This window comes from Euwallacea fornicatus, chromosome 13 (assembly GCF_040115645.1).
Source record: "Euwallacea fornicatus isolate EFF26 chromosome 13, ASM4011564v1, whole genome shotgun sequence".
Classification (NCBI taxonomy): domain Eukaryota; kingdom Metazoa; phylum Arthropoda; class Insecta; order Coleoptera; family Curculionidae; genus Euwallacea; species Euwallacea fornicatus.
The window spans coordinates 2,655,729-2,670,490 of NC_089553.1; the positions used below are offsets into that span (position 1 = coordinate 2,655,729).

The following is a 14,762-nucleotide window of genomic DNA, read 5'->3' on the forward strand; positions in this document are numbered from 1 at the left end:
TGTCTTGTGTTTATGCCTGCGTCGCAATCGTTGAAGAAACCGGTACCACAAACGAACGATCGTTTTCAATGACGCTCTTTTTTTGGTATTCAAACAAAGAAGTGTTTAGAGTTAAGGGTAGAGTTGGAAGAGAAAGTAATCCGTGTCAACCCGTGATTGTCCATCAATGCAATGCCAACACCCCGCTATTACGCGGTATGCATTTGCATACATTTCCTTAATCGGGCTCTTTTTTACCCATTCCGTTCATTAATGATTTAAAAAATCTTTTGCGCATGTAAATATTTATTAAACAGAATGACTGTCACGTTTCCAAAAAAAAGGGCTGATGAAACCTCCACGGCGAAATGAGCTTCATTGATATCCCCCCACTTTTCGTTAAGAAACCCTGCATCATCTCCTAAAATGAGGTAATTCTAATGTAAGTCAATCCTTGAAAAACTCTGAATTTGTTTTAAAGTAAATTTAGAAAAATGTGCTTGCAGAAACAAAGACATGATTGATATTAGATCCGTACGTAGTCACATTGAACTTGCTTGAAGCAGGTTGCATTCTTAGCACTAATGCAGGACGGGACAGGAGGGGGGGTTTCTTGTTATAATAGATAACCTCACCCATGTTATTACAGTTCCACCCTCGAGTGTGTAGACAGTGACTGAACATAAACAAGAAATGAAATATTTGGTATGTAGCCATTTTCAAACATTAACAATTAAATTTGAAACTCCATGTTGTCAAGAATATCTTATCTTTGCTTTTGACAATGTGGTGAATATACTTATTATTTAAGAATGCACCCAGAGACGGTGATAAGTATTTTTTGGTAATTTCCGTATATTGTCCCTATAAAATATTTCATCTTTGGCACCTAAATTTCTTTCAGAATCAAATTTATATTTTAGTTTTTTTTTTATTTAAACTACTATCACTGTTGGATAAAGCCTTGACCCACAACTAACTATAAATTCTACCTGACATGTAACCGTTCTTTTCTGGTACACACTCTTAAGTGAACCCAATATGTTACGTATTCGCCAATTGTAACTAAGTGGTGAAAATGTTCATAGAAATATTCGCGAAAAAAATTGGCCAGAAGCACTCACCCCTTCCAGTTTCGATAATAGCAACTTTAAGAGCCACTAAATGAATATACTGGCAACTTTACCTGGAAGATAACTATCATGGAAACCACGAGCCTGTCAAAACAGTATTTCTAGTTTTCATGGATATTAGCCGTATGTTAAAGTTCCCAGGATTTTGAGTTGTCAATTTAGGTCCACTATAGATCAGTTTGTCTCTGAGACTGTCTTTACTATCCTCTTGGTAAAGACGACAGTAGTCCCAAGAAATTTGGAGTGAGGTGCAGGAGTTTTCTCCTGTTCACATTAACGAACCGCTGTTCGGGTTGCTGGAGGCACGAACTTAATTAATTACCACCACTAATTAATTCCACTTAATATCTCATTCTTAATTTTCATCGGGCACGTCTTTTCTACCTATGCAGATCTGCCTTTGCCTCTTGGCATCCTTGGCTCTGGCTGCCGAGAAGAAAGAAGTGAAATCTGTAGAAAAAACAGAGAAGAAAGTGGACAAACGCGGTTTGACTGGATTAGGAATCGCCGGCCATGGAATCCTGGGAAGTGGTCTAGGATTGAGTGGTTTAGGTGTGGGCGCGCTCGGGGTAGGGGGCGTAGGCAGTTTGGGCGGTATCGGCAGTTTGGGCGGTGTAGGCTTGGGATCATTGGGCACTGGATTGGTGGGAACCGCCGCAGTTGCCGGCCCTGCCCTAGAGTTGGGCTCTCACGCCCACACCCACACAACCATAACAAGGAACTTGGGAGTGCCAGTGGCGCAGCCAGTGGCCGTTCCTGTAGACCGCCCAGTTAGCGTACCCATCCCAGTCGATCTGCCTGTAGGAGTGGACAGCCCCGTGGGAGTTCCAGTAACCAGGCCCATCGCTGTGCCCGTTGACAAACCCATTGGTGGTATGTTAAAATGTCGATTAAAGTTTTAAGGATAACGCCTTTGTTGTTAGTTCCAGTCGATCGTCCTGTCCTCATCGATATTCCGAGCCCAATAGGAGTGCCCGTAGACAGGCCTGTACCCGTGGGAATTCCAGTGCCATCACCAGTGGGCGTGGCCAGACCTGTGCCAATCGGAATTCCAGCTCCAGTCCCAGTGGTTTCCAAACTTCTCATTTCTCACCATTAAATCGAACTCTTTCTGGGGAGCTAAATGGGAGCTTTAATAAAAGTGGACAAATACGTGAAAATTTTGATTTATTTACTGTAAATAAGGAAATAAATAGTTTTAATTAATATGGTTTTTGATATTATCGTCGCAAATTGCATTATTTGTCCTCTGTTATATCTCAATACTATAATATAAATGCAAAACTAGCGCAATAATCAGAAGTTGAGGCGCTTTAAGTACTGCCTGTAGCTGTAGACCGTCAGAGTTAGATACGACACCAGCACTGAAACAGAGCAAGTAGAGAATGATTCATATCTATGTGATCAAAAGTCTAGGAATTATTCAGAGCAATACTGGTAGACATTTGAGTATAAGAACCCATGTCCAGAAATGTCTCCCTAAGACGCTACAGCCTTATGATGTCTTAAGACAGATGCGTAAAAATTACGTTTTATTAAGCTATTTTATTTATTTTCAAGTAAGAACTTCTTGAAAACCCCCTATTAATCGTTTGAGAGTAAATGTGGTTGTAACATGATGATGCGCCTGCACATTTTTCTATTCAAACCTGTCAATATGTGGATAGCCAGTTCAGATAACGTTAGATCAGCAAAAGTGGTTCAGTTTCGTCGCCCCCTGGGTCACCCGATCTGACACATTTAGATTTCTTTCTGTGGGGGCATCTAAAGTTCCTGGTTTATGATACGCCAGTGGAAACAGAGCAAGACCTGATTACACGAATTACTGCGAAATTTGAATTCGTTCAAAACGATTATCAAAAGGTGTAGCCAAGTCTCTAGTTATTTATTTTATTGTAATATATATATATATATTTAACTGTCTTAAAGCATCATAGGACCGTAATGCCTTAAAAAGACTTTTCCTGATATGGGTTCTAACATTTAAATGTATTCTATCACGACACTGAATATTCTCTAGAAATTTGGTTCCATAGTTCTTAAACACCCTGTATATTAAATTTAATTCACAACGAGCCATTTTAATTATTAATTATATAATTGGAAAATTCCCATTTAACGGCGGATTAAATATTGAAGCACCACAACGCTCTTGACGTGGAGCTTGTTCATACAAAAGTAAACGCTCAGAGGGTGATATTTATTAGTTTAAAAATGCATTAACCAATTTGCTATAATAACAATTATTCGATAGTTTTATTTGGTTCTTTGAATCGATAGACATTTACAGGGTGGTAAAAATATACTTACTGCTGAACAAAATACTTGCAACGATATGTCCCACAATGAAAGGAGCATTGTTCTCGCTAGTGTGGTGAATTACAGCCACTAAAGTGCCCACTTCATATACAAACAAACAAATCGGGTTGAAAATCAACCAGGGCATGAATAAAGCTGGCCGATTCTAAAACCAAAACACCTCTTCCACATCCCCGAATCCCCCTGCAACCCCCTGAACTCACCCCCACAGCTCCAAAAACAATCATGACAGAGAAAACGCACTGCAAAACGCTCGCCACGGAAAACATAATCAGCATAGCCTTGAGGACTGAAAAAAAAAGTTACATTCGCCATTTTGTCCAGTTACTATTACATACTTTCCAATTTTGGTACCACCGACGGATCGCTCATTTCGATCAATTCGTGAGGATGCACGGCATAAGCCGCACTCAGAATCAGGCACATGAAGGCGAACACGCTTTGCAGAGCCCCAATGATGATGGTGCCGTGCTTCAGGGTGAAACCGCAACAATTGGAGATTTCAGGGGCGCCCATTGTACAAATCAAGCTGAAACAGCAAAGTAATGAAAAGAAAACTGCTGATGATACATAGAAAGCATTTGTGCGTGAATGTTCTAAAGTTAACTTTTGGAGGCTCTGTAAACACTAAATATGGTCGATGGTACTTACCAAGAACAATAATCTCTTTAAAGATGTCTTATATATTTGAAAGCAGATAAAATTGTCTCTTTACAAAACCATCACCACTGACCTAATGCGAAGCTACGCAGTACGTTGTAACAGTACCCATATACGTCATTTTCGAAACTTTAGGAAGAGTGGTACCGAAGCCCTCAATAGCGTTGCATAACTTCTCGTGCTGCCTTAAGGTTGGAGCGCAATTGATCTTGTTATGCGGGAGCTAAATAATCCGTTTAGCACCACCTTAATTCCGCAATTTCTTTACCATACTGGTTCCATCACAATGCTTAAACGTATTTCTGTGCTAAGTTCGAAAAGCGACCAGAAGCTAATGGAATCATGACTCAGCTTTGATTGTTTAATAATTAAACCATGGTGTGTTTAACTTGAATTTGCGGGTCGCAAGTCGGTAATAATAATTATTCTTCCAATTTGTTTCGGTCATGTGGATTGTTTTATCAAAAGCTTCTTTTTCATCTATGGAGTATTATCTACTGCGACTTAAGCTCTGCTGGAGTTGAATATTGCACTCTCTTGTATGCTAATCTGCCGTAACTGGCGGCCTATTGGGGTGGCACCCTGTGCTAAATAGGCACAGGCATATTTAAGAGTGGTTTTGGGAGTTGCCCCTCTATGGGGCAAAGCTTTCAAGAGTTTGGTCGGCGTTTGTGAAAAATTGTACCATTAGTTACCTAAACATTAATTTCTCAGTATATAAAGGCAATAAACTGAAAAACAAACATATAAAAAAAAATCGTGCCATATGTGTATGTCTAGTTGCCTATCCAAAACTGTCCCGCATACGTGAATGTCAAAACTTACGAGGATTCATACAAAAATAAACCACTTTTGATATTACATTAATCGTGCTTTTAGGTTTAATATTTGCCATTGAAATTGCTCTTCACCAATATTTGCGATAATTTTTCGTCAATTAAAAAAAAATTATTAAAAATACTCCTTACAAAACTCAAATAAGGGCACTTACTAAATGACCTTTGTAGAATTGGGCCATGTTGATGTGACGTCAACTCCAGGTAAGATGTTACGCAGTGGGAGAAAATGTCTATTTCTCAGGTTCAAAAAATGTGTATCAATTTACATTTCATATCAAATTCGTCCATACAGAGCAAACGCATTAATAGGTAACACTTTTTGAGCCACTGCCGAAAAATCGCTTTTAGACTTCAGTCCCAGTGCATTATGCTCTTGCTTTTTTGAGATTTATAAACCATCAAAATTGTTTTGCTATAACGTGAGGTTTGAAATAATAAAACAGAAATCTAGATGCTTTTATGTGGTCTCATTTATGACGTCTATAACAGAATCTTCTGGGTTATTCGTATTTAATAGCGGGGAAACCAGCGGTCTAATTAAAGGGCAGACATTTTTCCAACGATTGTTCCACTATTTCCATGTCTGAAATTGCACGGTATTTACATTGAAACGGCTAATTCTTATTAATTATTTAGGGCCTTTTTACTACGCTAGTTATCCTTGGTTGCTCATTCGTAGATTATTTATTGAACTTTTCGAGGAAAAAAAGTATGCCTTCGTCGGAAGATGTTCATTTTATTGTTTTTTAGGAGAGTTCTCGCCTTCCTTTCGGTAGTTTTTGGAGAGAATAACTATATTAAAGTTGTTGTAATATTATTATTTAACAAAATTCTGAAACTATAGAGAAACATATAATCAAAAACCTTCTACGATAAAATGAACATATGTGGAGCAATTGAAATGTTCCCCTTCAAAGTCGATATATGTTAGTACTTTTACTTTCGTAATGTTTTAACAAAGTTTTGAACATGTTTATGACGATTTTTCCACGTAGGTTTATAGTTTTAGCGCACGTGGCTGGGTTAATTTAAAATTCAACAATTGCGTTTTTTACATTTCCTTTTCTGTTGAGACTAAAGGTATATTGTATTTTTTTAAATTGATATCATGCTTCTATACTCGATATGGGATTGAAATCGACGAAAATAGGCGAGAAGCAAAAAAGTCCTCTTGAAAAATTTAAAATCTAGGCTTGCCGACAATATGGTGAAGGAAATATTATTATTGCTTTTTATTACTTTTGTAATTAGTATAAATTTCAATGAATAATTTAACGCTTTTCACGTTGTGACTGTTATTCATAACGGGACAAACCTCTGGCATTATCATTATCTTATATAAGCCTGTACTGGGATTTCCATCTATATGCAAATCACTTAACTCTAAAATTGTTGTTGCCTCTGAGGCACTTACGTCTCTGTAACTTAAAATTTAATTCAAATTTACCTACCTGAGGCTATAAAACAATACAAACTCCGCCGCTGAAAAAAATTATTATCGATATAAAACCAATAGATGAGCAGCGAATCCCCACCAAAACCCTTTGGTGCATCAATTTGGCGAAACTGGGGATACGTTTAGTTAGTCTCAACTCCTCCATTCTTAACGTTCTTCACTATCTTCATATTTCAACCACGCAATTTTTATAATATAGAAAAATTATAAATAAAACCAATAATACAATTAAAGCAGAAAAATGAGGTTTTCTGCTAAACTTATTATTGCTTCGGCATGTGCGTTTGTGTTCATCATCTTGGTGGGATTCTTAATGTTTCCCAACTTAATCAAAGGCAAAATCAAAGGGGTGAGTCAAAAGAGCGTTAATTTCCAAATTATATACCACAAAATCATTACGTAAGAACCACTGGCGTATAATTACAATCCACTGTTATTAAATCTAAATTGCAGGATGTTGTGTTCTTTGAACATCAAATTGTCATTTCTTGATTTATAGTCACTGAAATTAATCAATATATTTAATAAGCCTTTTTGCAATGCATTAGATGGTCAATTTGAAACCCGGCCAAGAAATCAGGGATATGTTCCTTAAGGTACCGTTCCCTTTAAGCTTCAAAGTTTATATCTTTTCGGTTCAAAACCCAGAAGACATTCATAAGGGTTCAGTTCCAGAACTCAAGGAAGTTGGCCCCTTCTGTTACCAGTAAGATTGAATGCTATTAGTGGCAACAAGTTTATGTTGTATGACGATTTTCAGGGAGTGGAAGACTAAAATAAACGTGAATGACATAGAAGGAGATGATACCATGAGCTACAATCCAGTCGACACGTTTCTATCCTTCTTCGAATCTGGATGTGTGGATTTCGATACGGAAGTAACAATTCCTCATCCAATGATTTTGGTAAGAGGACCTAAATCTCATGGTTATCAAAACCTTGCAATCAATTCTATAGGGAATGGTCAATACCGTAGCTCGTCAGAAGCCAGGAGCCTTGACCCTTGTTGGAAAAGCAATCAACTCGATTTGGTCCAATCCAACCACTATCTTTATAACAGTGAAAGCCAGAGATCTTCTTTTTGATGGTATTGTGATTCACTGCGGCGTTAAAGATTTTGCTGGCAGTGCGATTTGTAGTCAACTGAAGCAGGAGGAATCTTTGATTAAACTCAACGAGAACGATTTGGGTTTCTCCTTTATGGGTTCTGTGGGTAACACTACCTGTATTGAGAGTAAACACTTAAAGGAGTTTTATGCAGAAAAACGCGACTCCTGGCAAGAAACTTAGGGTCTACAGAGGTGTTAGCGATTTCCACAACGTGGGCAAGATTGTAACTTACAATGGGAAGTATCGCTTGGAGGTGTGGAACGACTCCAAGTGCGACGCGATTGAAGGCACCGACGGCACAATTTTTCCCCCCATGTTAAAGAAAGAAGAAGGTCTCGTCTCATTTGCACCAGACTTGTGCAGGTGCCCTTCAAAAGAACTTTTTTTTCACATGAATCAATCTTTACTTATGTAGGGTATTAGTGGCTAGATACGACAAGCGCACTAAATACGATGGAATCCCTGTCAGCCGCTATTCGGCCACTTTGGGTGATCCTTTGAAGAACCCCGAGGAAAAATGCTTTTGTACTACACCTGAAACTTGTCTAAAAAAAGGTAGGAATTTACTATTTACCATCAAAGGTTTAAATCGAGATGATAGACCAATTTTAAAGATTTAATGAGTTGAATGCGAATTGTTTCAATAAGCGAAAGATCTGATTTGAATGGGATTAATTTTTATAGAAACACTTGGTAAAAAGAATCCAACAGGGATTTCTTAATTTTTTCTGTTGAAATTCATATTTGCTACCATAGTTTGTGTTCATTTAGGACTCAAAGTAATATTAAAAACTGGATAGCATTATTCCTTTCTACACACGGTTGCAAATAAAGAGGGAAGATGTAACTTTTGCCTCAACTGTATCCAGAGTCTACTTTGTTAATTAGGGTGGCAAGATGGATGTCACAGCTTTTGTCTTCGTCTACGCTCGTATAATAAACAAAGATGACAGAACCTTGTTGAGTTCGAGGCCCTTAGTGCAGTGGTGGTAAATGAGAGTTTTAACAGTAAAAACCACGATTTTTAGTAAAAGTTACGAATTTGGTTTCGAATGAGAACTCATGTTGACAAGAATACCAGTATTAGGAACTTCGCTTATAGGTTGAACATTGTGGTAGTTATCAATTATAAAATGCTAATTTTGATGTTTCCACTTGTAATATTTATAAGTCGAATTCTATATTTTTGGTATCAGAATGCTCGCTTCATGACGTTCATTCTCACTTTTAAGGCCTAATTGACTTGTACAAATGCGCACAAGTACCAATCTATGCTTCACAACCTCATTTTTATGACACGGATCAGAGCTATTTGAAGGGAGTCAAAGGGCTAGCTCCTGATGCTGAAAAGCACGCCATTTCGATCTTGTTTGAACCTGTAAGAATCCTGTTACATGCATGAAAGGAACTAGTTGTTAATGTTTTTTTTTCAGCTGACAGGTAGCCCTGTGTCCGCCCGAAAACGTTTACAATTCAATATGCCCTTGGAGCCTATAGCGAAATTGGAGCTGTTCCGGAATTTTACCCCCACAGTATTGCCCTTATTTTGGGTGGAAGAAGTTAGTATAAGTGATAGTTTGTGTATTCAGTTGCATGAATGTAGAGAATTTTAGGGTATTGATTTGAACAATACTTACACGAAACCGTTGAAAAGCTTATTTTTGGCCAAGAAAATCATCAGCGTAATGAAGTATTTAATATTGGTTTTATCTATGGCAGGTATGAGTCATTTTATATTGAAACTAGGTCAAAACCACCTAAAATATTAACCCTTATTTAATTATTAATGTACCCATTAGCAATAACTATTCTAACTGCAGCTAAATCTTATCAATGCTTTTTTCTACATATATTTGCATGATTCTTTAACAGGTTTCGGCGTTGGACTTTACCTGTTCTTCAACACAGAAGAGGCTACGGTACAAGTTACTTCAGTGCACAAAGTGCAGCCGGAAATAAATGGTAACAAGAGCCCTATAAGTACTGTGTTCGATAATGGACAGTCGAATGGGGAGGGTAATAATAAGGATAACGCGGAAAGGTACTGAAAGATGGGATGTTTGATTTGAGTGTGCCGATAAAACAATATTTGAATCAAACTGGTGAGAGACCGTGCAGAACAACCTATAATTATGAAAAATATTCACGTATACAGACTATAGGCACGAAAATAGTTAATACGGGCCTGAAGTTGTGTAACATGATGCTTTTAATGTGGCTTTATTGAGCAAAGTGCAATTAGTACAATAGCTTATTACTATAACGTGTGATATAATTTTTTTGTTCCATACTTGATATTGTATAATGTGCCTTTTATTGATTAATATATTATAGAAAATATCAGTGTTTCTATAGTTCCTTCAGTAATAAACAATAATATTTTTTTTACACTTGTGGTTTCTGTAAGTCGCTCTAATTAAAACAAACGCGTTTGTACGTGTTGTACCTATTAACCAGCGTAAATTTAAATTTGAACGTGTCACGTAACCTCCATATTGGTGCGCATTTCGTCCCTACTGTGAAAAGCTTAACAGTAAACAACGAAAGTGATTGTTATTCTTTTATAATGTTATTTCACTCCAATATCATGCAGTAGAAAAAGACAGGAAAAAAAATTGCATTTTGTCTCTTATTTATCATATCTTGGGGAAAGGAAATTTAAAATGGCGGATCATTAGGGCCCCGCTTTATCGTATTTTAATAAAACAGAGGGGAAATTTTTATAGACCCTTTTGAGTTCCTCAATTGACTCCATATAGAGCCGGCTTTCTATCTGTGAAACTTCAGGTTCCCTTTATAAAGAAACGTATCCTACTCTAAACGTTTCTCCGGGAAGAGAAAGGCGGCGCCGGTGGCGAAGATGATCACACCAACGGTACACTCCTAAGAAGTGAGTTCGAGGATCCCTCTCCTGCACCACGGCGTTTTCAAAGCCGGCCGTCATCTTCTGCCAGGAAATTGCCTAATAACCTGTTCAGTCTGCAGCGATTCGCGAGGTCTCCCATTGCTCCCCTGAAAAATCAAGAGTATCTTCAAGTCACACAATATATCCTTACTAAAGTTATATATCGTCTAGGTCCGTTGAAGCGTGATTAAAAGCCCACAACTGACCAAGTTATCGATCATTTTGTTTCCCTCATCCTCAATGTGGCCCGGGTTCTAAACTAGGATGGCTCTCTTTGTGTCTCTGAGTTCCTGAAAAATGTCTCTACATTCTTGGATGTAGACAGTTTGTAAAGCCGCGTGACTGTTGGAATAGTAGACAACTGTATGATCTCTCAAAAGAAAAAAATCTCCCTTTTTTCGGTCCGCCCTGTACATCCCGACTCTCGATGGCTCTATATGGAATGTTTTCGGTTAAGTGCGAAAGATTTTAAAAGGTGATTGCTAAAGTATTTTTGCAAAAAAAATTATATAAACATAGGTCCAAACGGGTTTAGTTTCCAAGATACAGAGTGCTCAATTTACTTTTTTTATATTTTCTTAAACAATTTTAAAATGTTTTGAAATATCGACACGAAATTTGCGACACGCTATTGCAGGATAAACGTGCGTTTTTCGAGAAGGATGAACATTTCTAGTTACACCAGTGGCGTCTGTGCGCCCATCCAAACCTTAATGTTTAATTATAAAAAATGATACGCCACTGACTTTTCCTCACTCCAATATATATTTTTAAATACTCCATTAATTTTCAACAAAAAAATACTTTTAGTGTTTTGTCACTTCAAACGCCGTTTTCAAGAACTATTTTCTGATTGCGGTATCAACCACAAAGTTGGTATTAGTATTTATTACAAGTTTCAAAATGCCAACATTTTCAAGAGTTAATTGCTAAAGTATGTTTGTAAAAAATCTTGGAGATCTAAGATATTGTACAATTGCTGGCTGCGAAATAATAAGAAATACACCAAGATTGTTTCTACGGATACGCCAATTAATGAGGAAACGAATACACTCTTGTATCACCATTGAGGGCGATTATTTTCAACATATACTGTATTTTTTAGTACTTTTTAACAAACATATCACAGCAATGAACTCTTGAAAGAGTTGCTTTTTAAAATTTGTAACAGATGTTTGTATCGGTTTTATAGTTTGTTCTGGAATCCGAAATTGTTTTTTATCTTGAAAACGGCTTCGTGGTCACAATATACTAAGTATATTTATTGTTAAGAATCGAGGAACAATTAAAGAAAAATGGTATGAGAATAACTTAGTGGCGTACCATTTTTTCTTCATAAAAAATTCAGCATTGGGTGGATGCACAGACACCACTAGTGTAACTGCAAATGTTCTTCCTTCTCGAAAAACGCACGTTTATCCTGCAATAGCGTGTCGCAAATTTCGTGTCGATATTTCAAAACATTTTAAAATTGTTTAAGAAAATATAAAAAAAGTAAATTGAGTACTCCGTACCTTGGAAACTAAGCTCGTTCGGACCTATGTTTATATAAAGTTTTTTTTGCATAAATACCTCAGCAATTACCAATTAAAATCTTTCGCACTTATTTGGAGACACACTGTGTAACGTCCAAGAGATTCTTGAATGTAGAAAGTAGGAAATTTATCCCGAGTGACGTCAAAATAGTTCAACCAATACAGTGGAGCCCTGAACAATGCAAGCAAACACACGCCACTTTGACATCATTCTTGGGGGCAGCTCCATTCTCCACATTCAAGAAATGTTCTCCCGGGGGTTACCAATGACAAACCCGAAATTAACAGGATTTGAAGAGCAAACAAGGATCGCGTGGTCACTTGACTGCAAACTACATCCTCTGCAAGTAGGAAATTATAGTTCTAGGTCAATAATGACCCGCAATAAAACAAAGCGAAATACATTATTTAGATTTGATGACAGGGCCTATATCTATAAGCACACAATTGTCTTTCCAAGCTCAATAAGTGGCTATACCTTTAACGATGTTTTTAATTTACCTCATTATTAATGCACTCGAACGATTAACATTAACCTTCAACGAAGATAAAATTTGTAGTGTTATTTCGGTTAAATTTAGCTCCAAGATTAGTCTTAAAGTATTGTTGAAAGGTTAAAGATGCCTCCTCCTAAGAAGATCATCCTTACGGGAGGGGCATTGACGGTAGGGGCTGTTTTATGGAAGATTTGGTTATTTGGAGTCATTCTGAGATTCGGGATCAAAGACGTAAGTCAATGAAAATTTCGATGTTTTTAATTTTATGCATTTTGCATCAGCAAACTTCTCTGAGGCGCAGAAATGAAGTGCGCGATATTTACCTCAAAGTGCCATTTCCTTTGAACTTCAAATTTTACTTTTTCAACGTTATGAACCCGGAAGAAATACAAAATGGGGCAAAGCCCATTGTGGCTGAAGTGGGGCCCTACTGGTACGAGTAAGTGCCATTCAAGTAAAATAATGATTTTACTCAATAACGTATAATCATTACCAGCGAAATTAAGGAAAAAGTGGACGTAGTTGATAATGACACTGAGGATAGTCTTACCTACACCCCTTATGACGTGTTTAGGTTCAACCAAAACAAATCCAGCCCTCTTAAAGATGATGATTACGTCACTATCATCCACCCAGTTCTGGTTGTAAGTTTGTTGTCAAATTACTTCGAAAAACTCCCCAAAATAATGATACAACAGGGAATGGTTAACTTAGTCCTAAGGGATTCCCCTGTTTTTCTCTCCATAGTCAACAAGTCTATCCCTCAAATCTTCACCAACCCCAAAACAATATTCTTAACCACTCGAGTTAAGGACATACTGTTTAATGGGGTAGAGCTTAATTGTAGCAGCAAGGAGTTCAGCCCCAATGCCATTTGTGGACAGCTGAGGAACCAGGTACCAGGTCTGACTATTCAGCAGAACAATGTAATTTTGTTTTCAATTTTTGGAATGGTACGTTACGTACAATACTTAGAAGTTTATGTCTCACTATAAGAACTTAAAGAAAAATGCTACTTTAACTGAGAGACTGAAAGTGCTCCGAGGAATTTCCCATTACCAAGACGTGGGGAAACTACTTGAAGTCAACGGTAAAAAATCCCTTAACTTGTGGAACAGCGAACAGTGCAACAGATACGAAGGCACCGATGGTTGGATATTTCCGCCCCTCATGAAGGTAGATGAAGGTTTAAAATCGTTCTCTACAGATTTATGCAGGTACATACCATAGTTACTCTCAATGAGTTGCCTACTAAGAAATATCTATATAGGAACATCAAACTGAAATATATTAGCGATATAGTCTTCAAGAAAGTTCCAGTTACAGTCTTCGAAACAAATATGGGAGATCAAAGCACTGACCCAGAAGAAAAATGCTTTTGCAGAAAAGATAATTCTTGCTTGAAAAAGGGGCTGTTTGATCTAACAAAATGCATGAAGGTGCCTTTGTATGCTACTCTGCCTCATTTCTTGGACACCGACGAAAGCTACATGAAGCTGATTCAAGGAATGCAGCCAGATAGGGAAAAGCACTTGATAAGGGTCTATTTGGAACCAGTAAGAGATCTTTGGTTCTTCATGATTCATTTTAATCGAATTTCTAGTTGACAGGAAGTCCATTAAAAGCAGCCAAACGTATACAAATCAATCTGGAACTTCAACAGACGAAGAAAGTTGATCTGTTTTCCGACCTTCCTACAGCTTTATTTCCTATATTATGGCTAGAAGAAGTATAAATTCCCTATATAATATCGTAAGTATGCACTAAAAATTACGTATTTTAGAGTATAGAGGTAGAAGGATATCTCCTGAAAAAGATACAGTCTATCTTCTTGCTACTTTCCATTGGGGACGCTTTGACTTATTTGTGCATCGTTTCGGGAGTTGTAATTTGCGGTGCAGGGACTTATAGGCTACTTAAAAATCGAAAGTCCATTGAGATAACACCCTTATCGAGGGGCCAAGAACTGAATGATGGGCCGAACGATTTGCAAGGAAAGAAGATGGATAAGATTGAACAGGTAGCACATTCTGTGCTAAATGGAAAGGAGATTTCTAGATCTTAGCAATACAGTAGCCTAGAATGACAAATACTTAAATGATATTCCATCAAGTTTAAAAAAAAAAATGTTTAGCAATTTTTTTGGAACAAACCTATTTCGTCTAATAAAAGTCGTTATAGCTACCACTGTTAACGTACCTGATGTAATTTTCTGTTCGTGAAATCATTGTCAACTAATTTCAGATATAGTTGTCTTTGTTTGACACATGCCAGTAAACAATGACAACAAATGAGCGGTTGTCCTTTATGCGGTGTGTGCCCTGGATGC

The 14,762-nt window shown here is 37.4% G+C and overlaps 3 protein-coding genes across 3 annotated transcripts; 2 read left to right on the forward strand and 1 right to left on the reverse strand.

Moving 5' to 3' along the window:
- The first annotated feature begins 535 nt into the window (after positions 1-535).
- LOC136343141 (small nuclear ribonucleoprotein-associated protein N-like) lies at positions 536-2,318 on the forward strand. Its single transcript, XM_066289663.1, has 3 exons — positions 536-684; positions 1,505-1,985; positions 2,036-2,318. The coding sequence occupies exons 1-3, from the start codon at positions 673-675 to the stop codon at positions 2,209-2,211; spliced, it is 669 nt and encodes a 222-aa protein (XP_066145760.1). The 5' UTR covers positions 536-672; the 3' UTR covers positions 2,212-2,318.
- On the reverse strand, positions 2,263-4,237 carry LOC136343142 (uncharacterized). Its single transcript, XM_066289664.1, has 5 exons — positions 4,083-4,237; positions 3,770-3,960; positions 3,635-3,720; positions 3,423-3,576; positions 2,263-2,476 (listed from the first exon to the last, which is right to left on the reverse strand). The coding sequence occupies exons 2-5, from the start codon at positions 3,945-3,947 to the stop codon at positions 2,409-2,411; spliced, it is 486 nt and encodes a 161-aa protein (XP_066145761.1). The 5' UTR covers positions 3,948-3,960; positions 4,083-4,237; the 3' UTR covers positions 2,263-2,408.
- Positions 4,238-6,387: 2,150 nt separating this feature from the next.
- Positions 6,388-14,627, forward strand: Snmp1 (Sensory neuron membrane protein 1). Its single transcript, XM_066289438.1, is given in 18 exon segments — positions 6,388-6,735; positions 6,935-7,092; positions 7,147-7,291; positions 7,344-7,595; positions 7,648-7,859; positions 7,912-8,051; positions 8,729-8,874; positions 8,930-9,055; positions 9,110-9,215; positions 9,369-9,543; positions 12,538-12,664; positions 12,715-12,872; positions 12,930-13,077; positions 13,132-13,386; positions 13,439-13,655; positions 13,658-13,989; positions 14,037-14,162; positions 14,217-14,627. Coding segments are annotated over 18 exon segments (3,213 nt in total). The 5' UTR covers positions 6,388-6,627; the 3' UTR covers positions 14,499-14,627.
- The last annotated feature ends 135 nt before the right edge of the window (positions 14,628-14,762 follow it).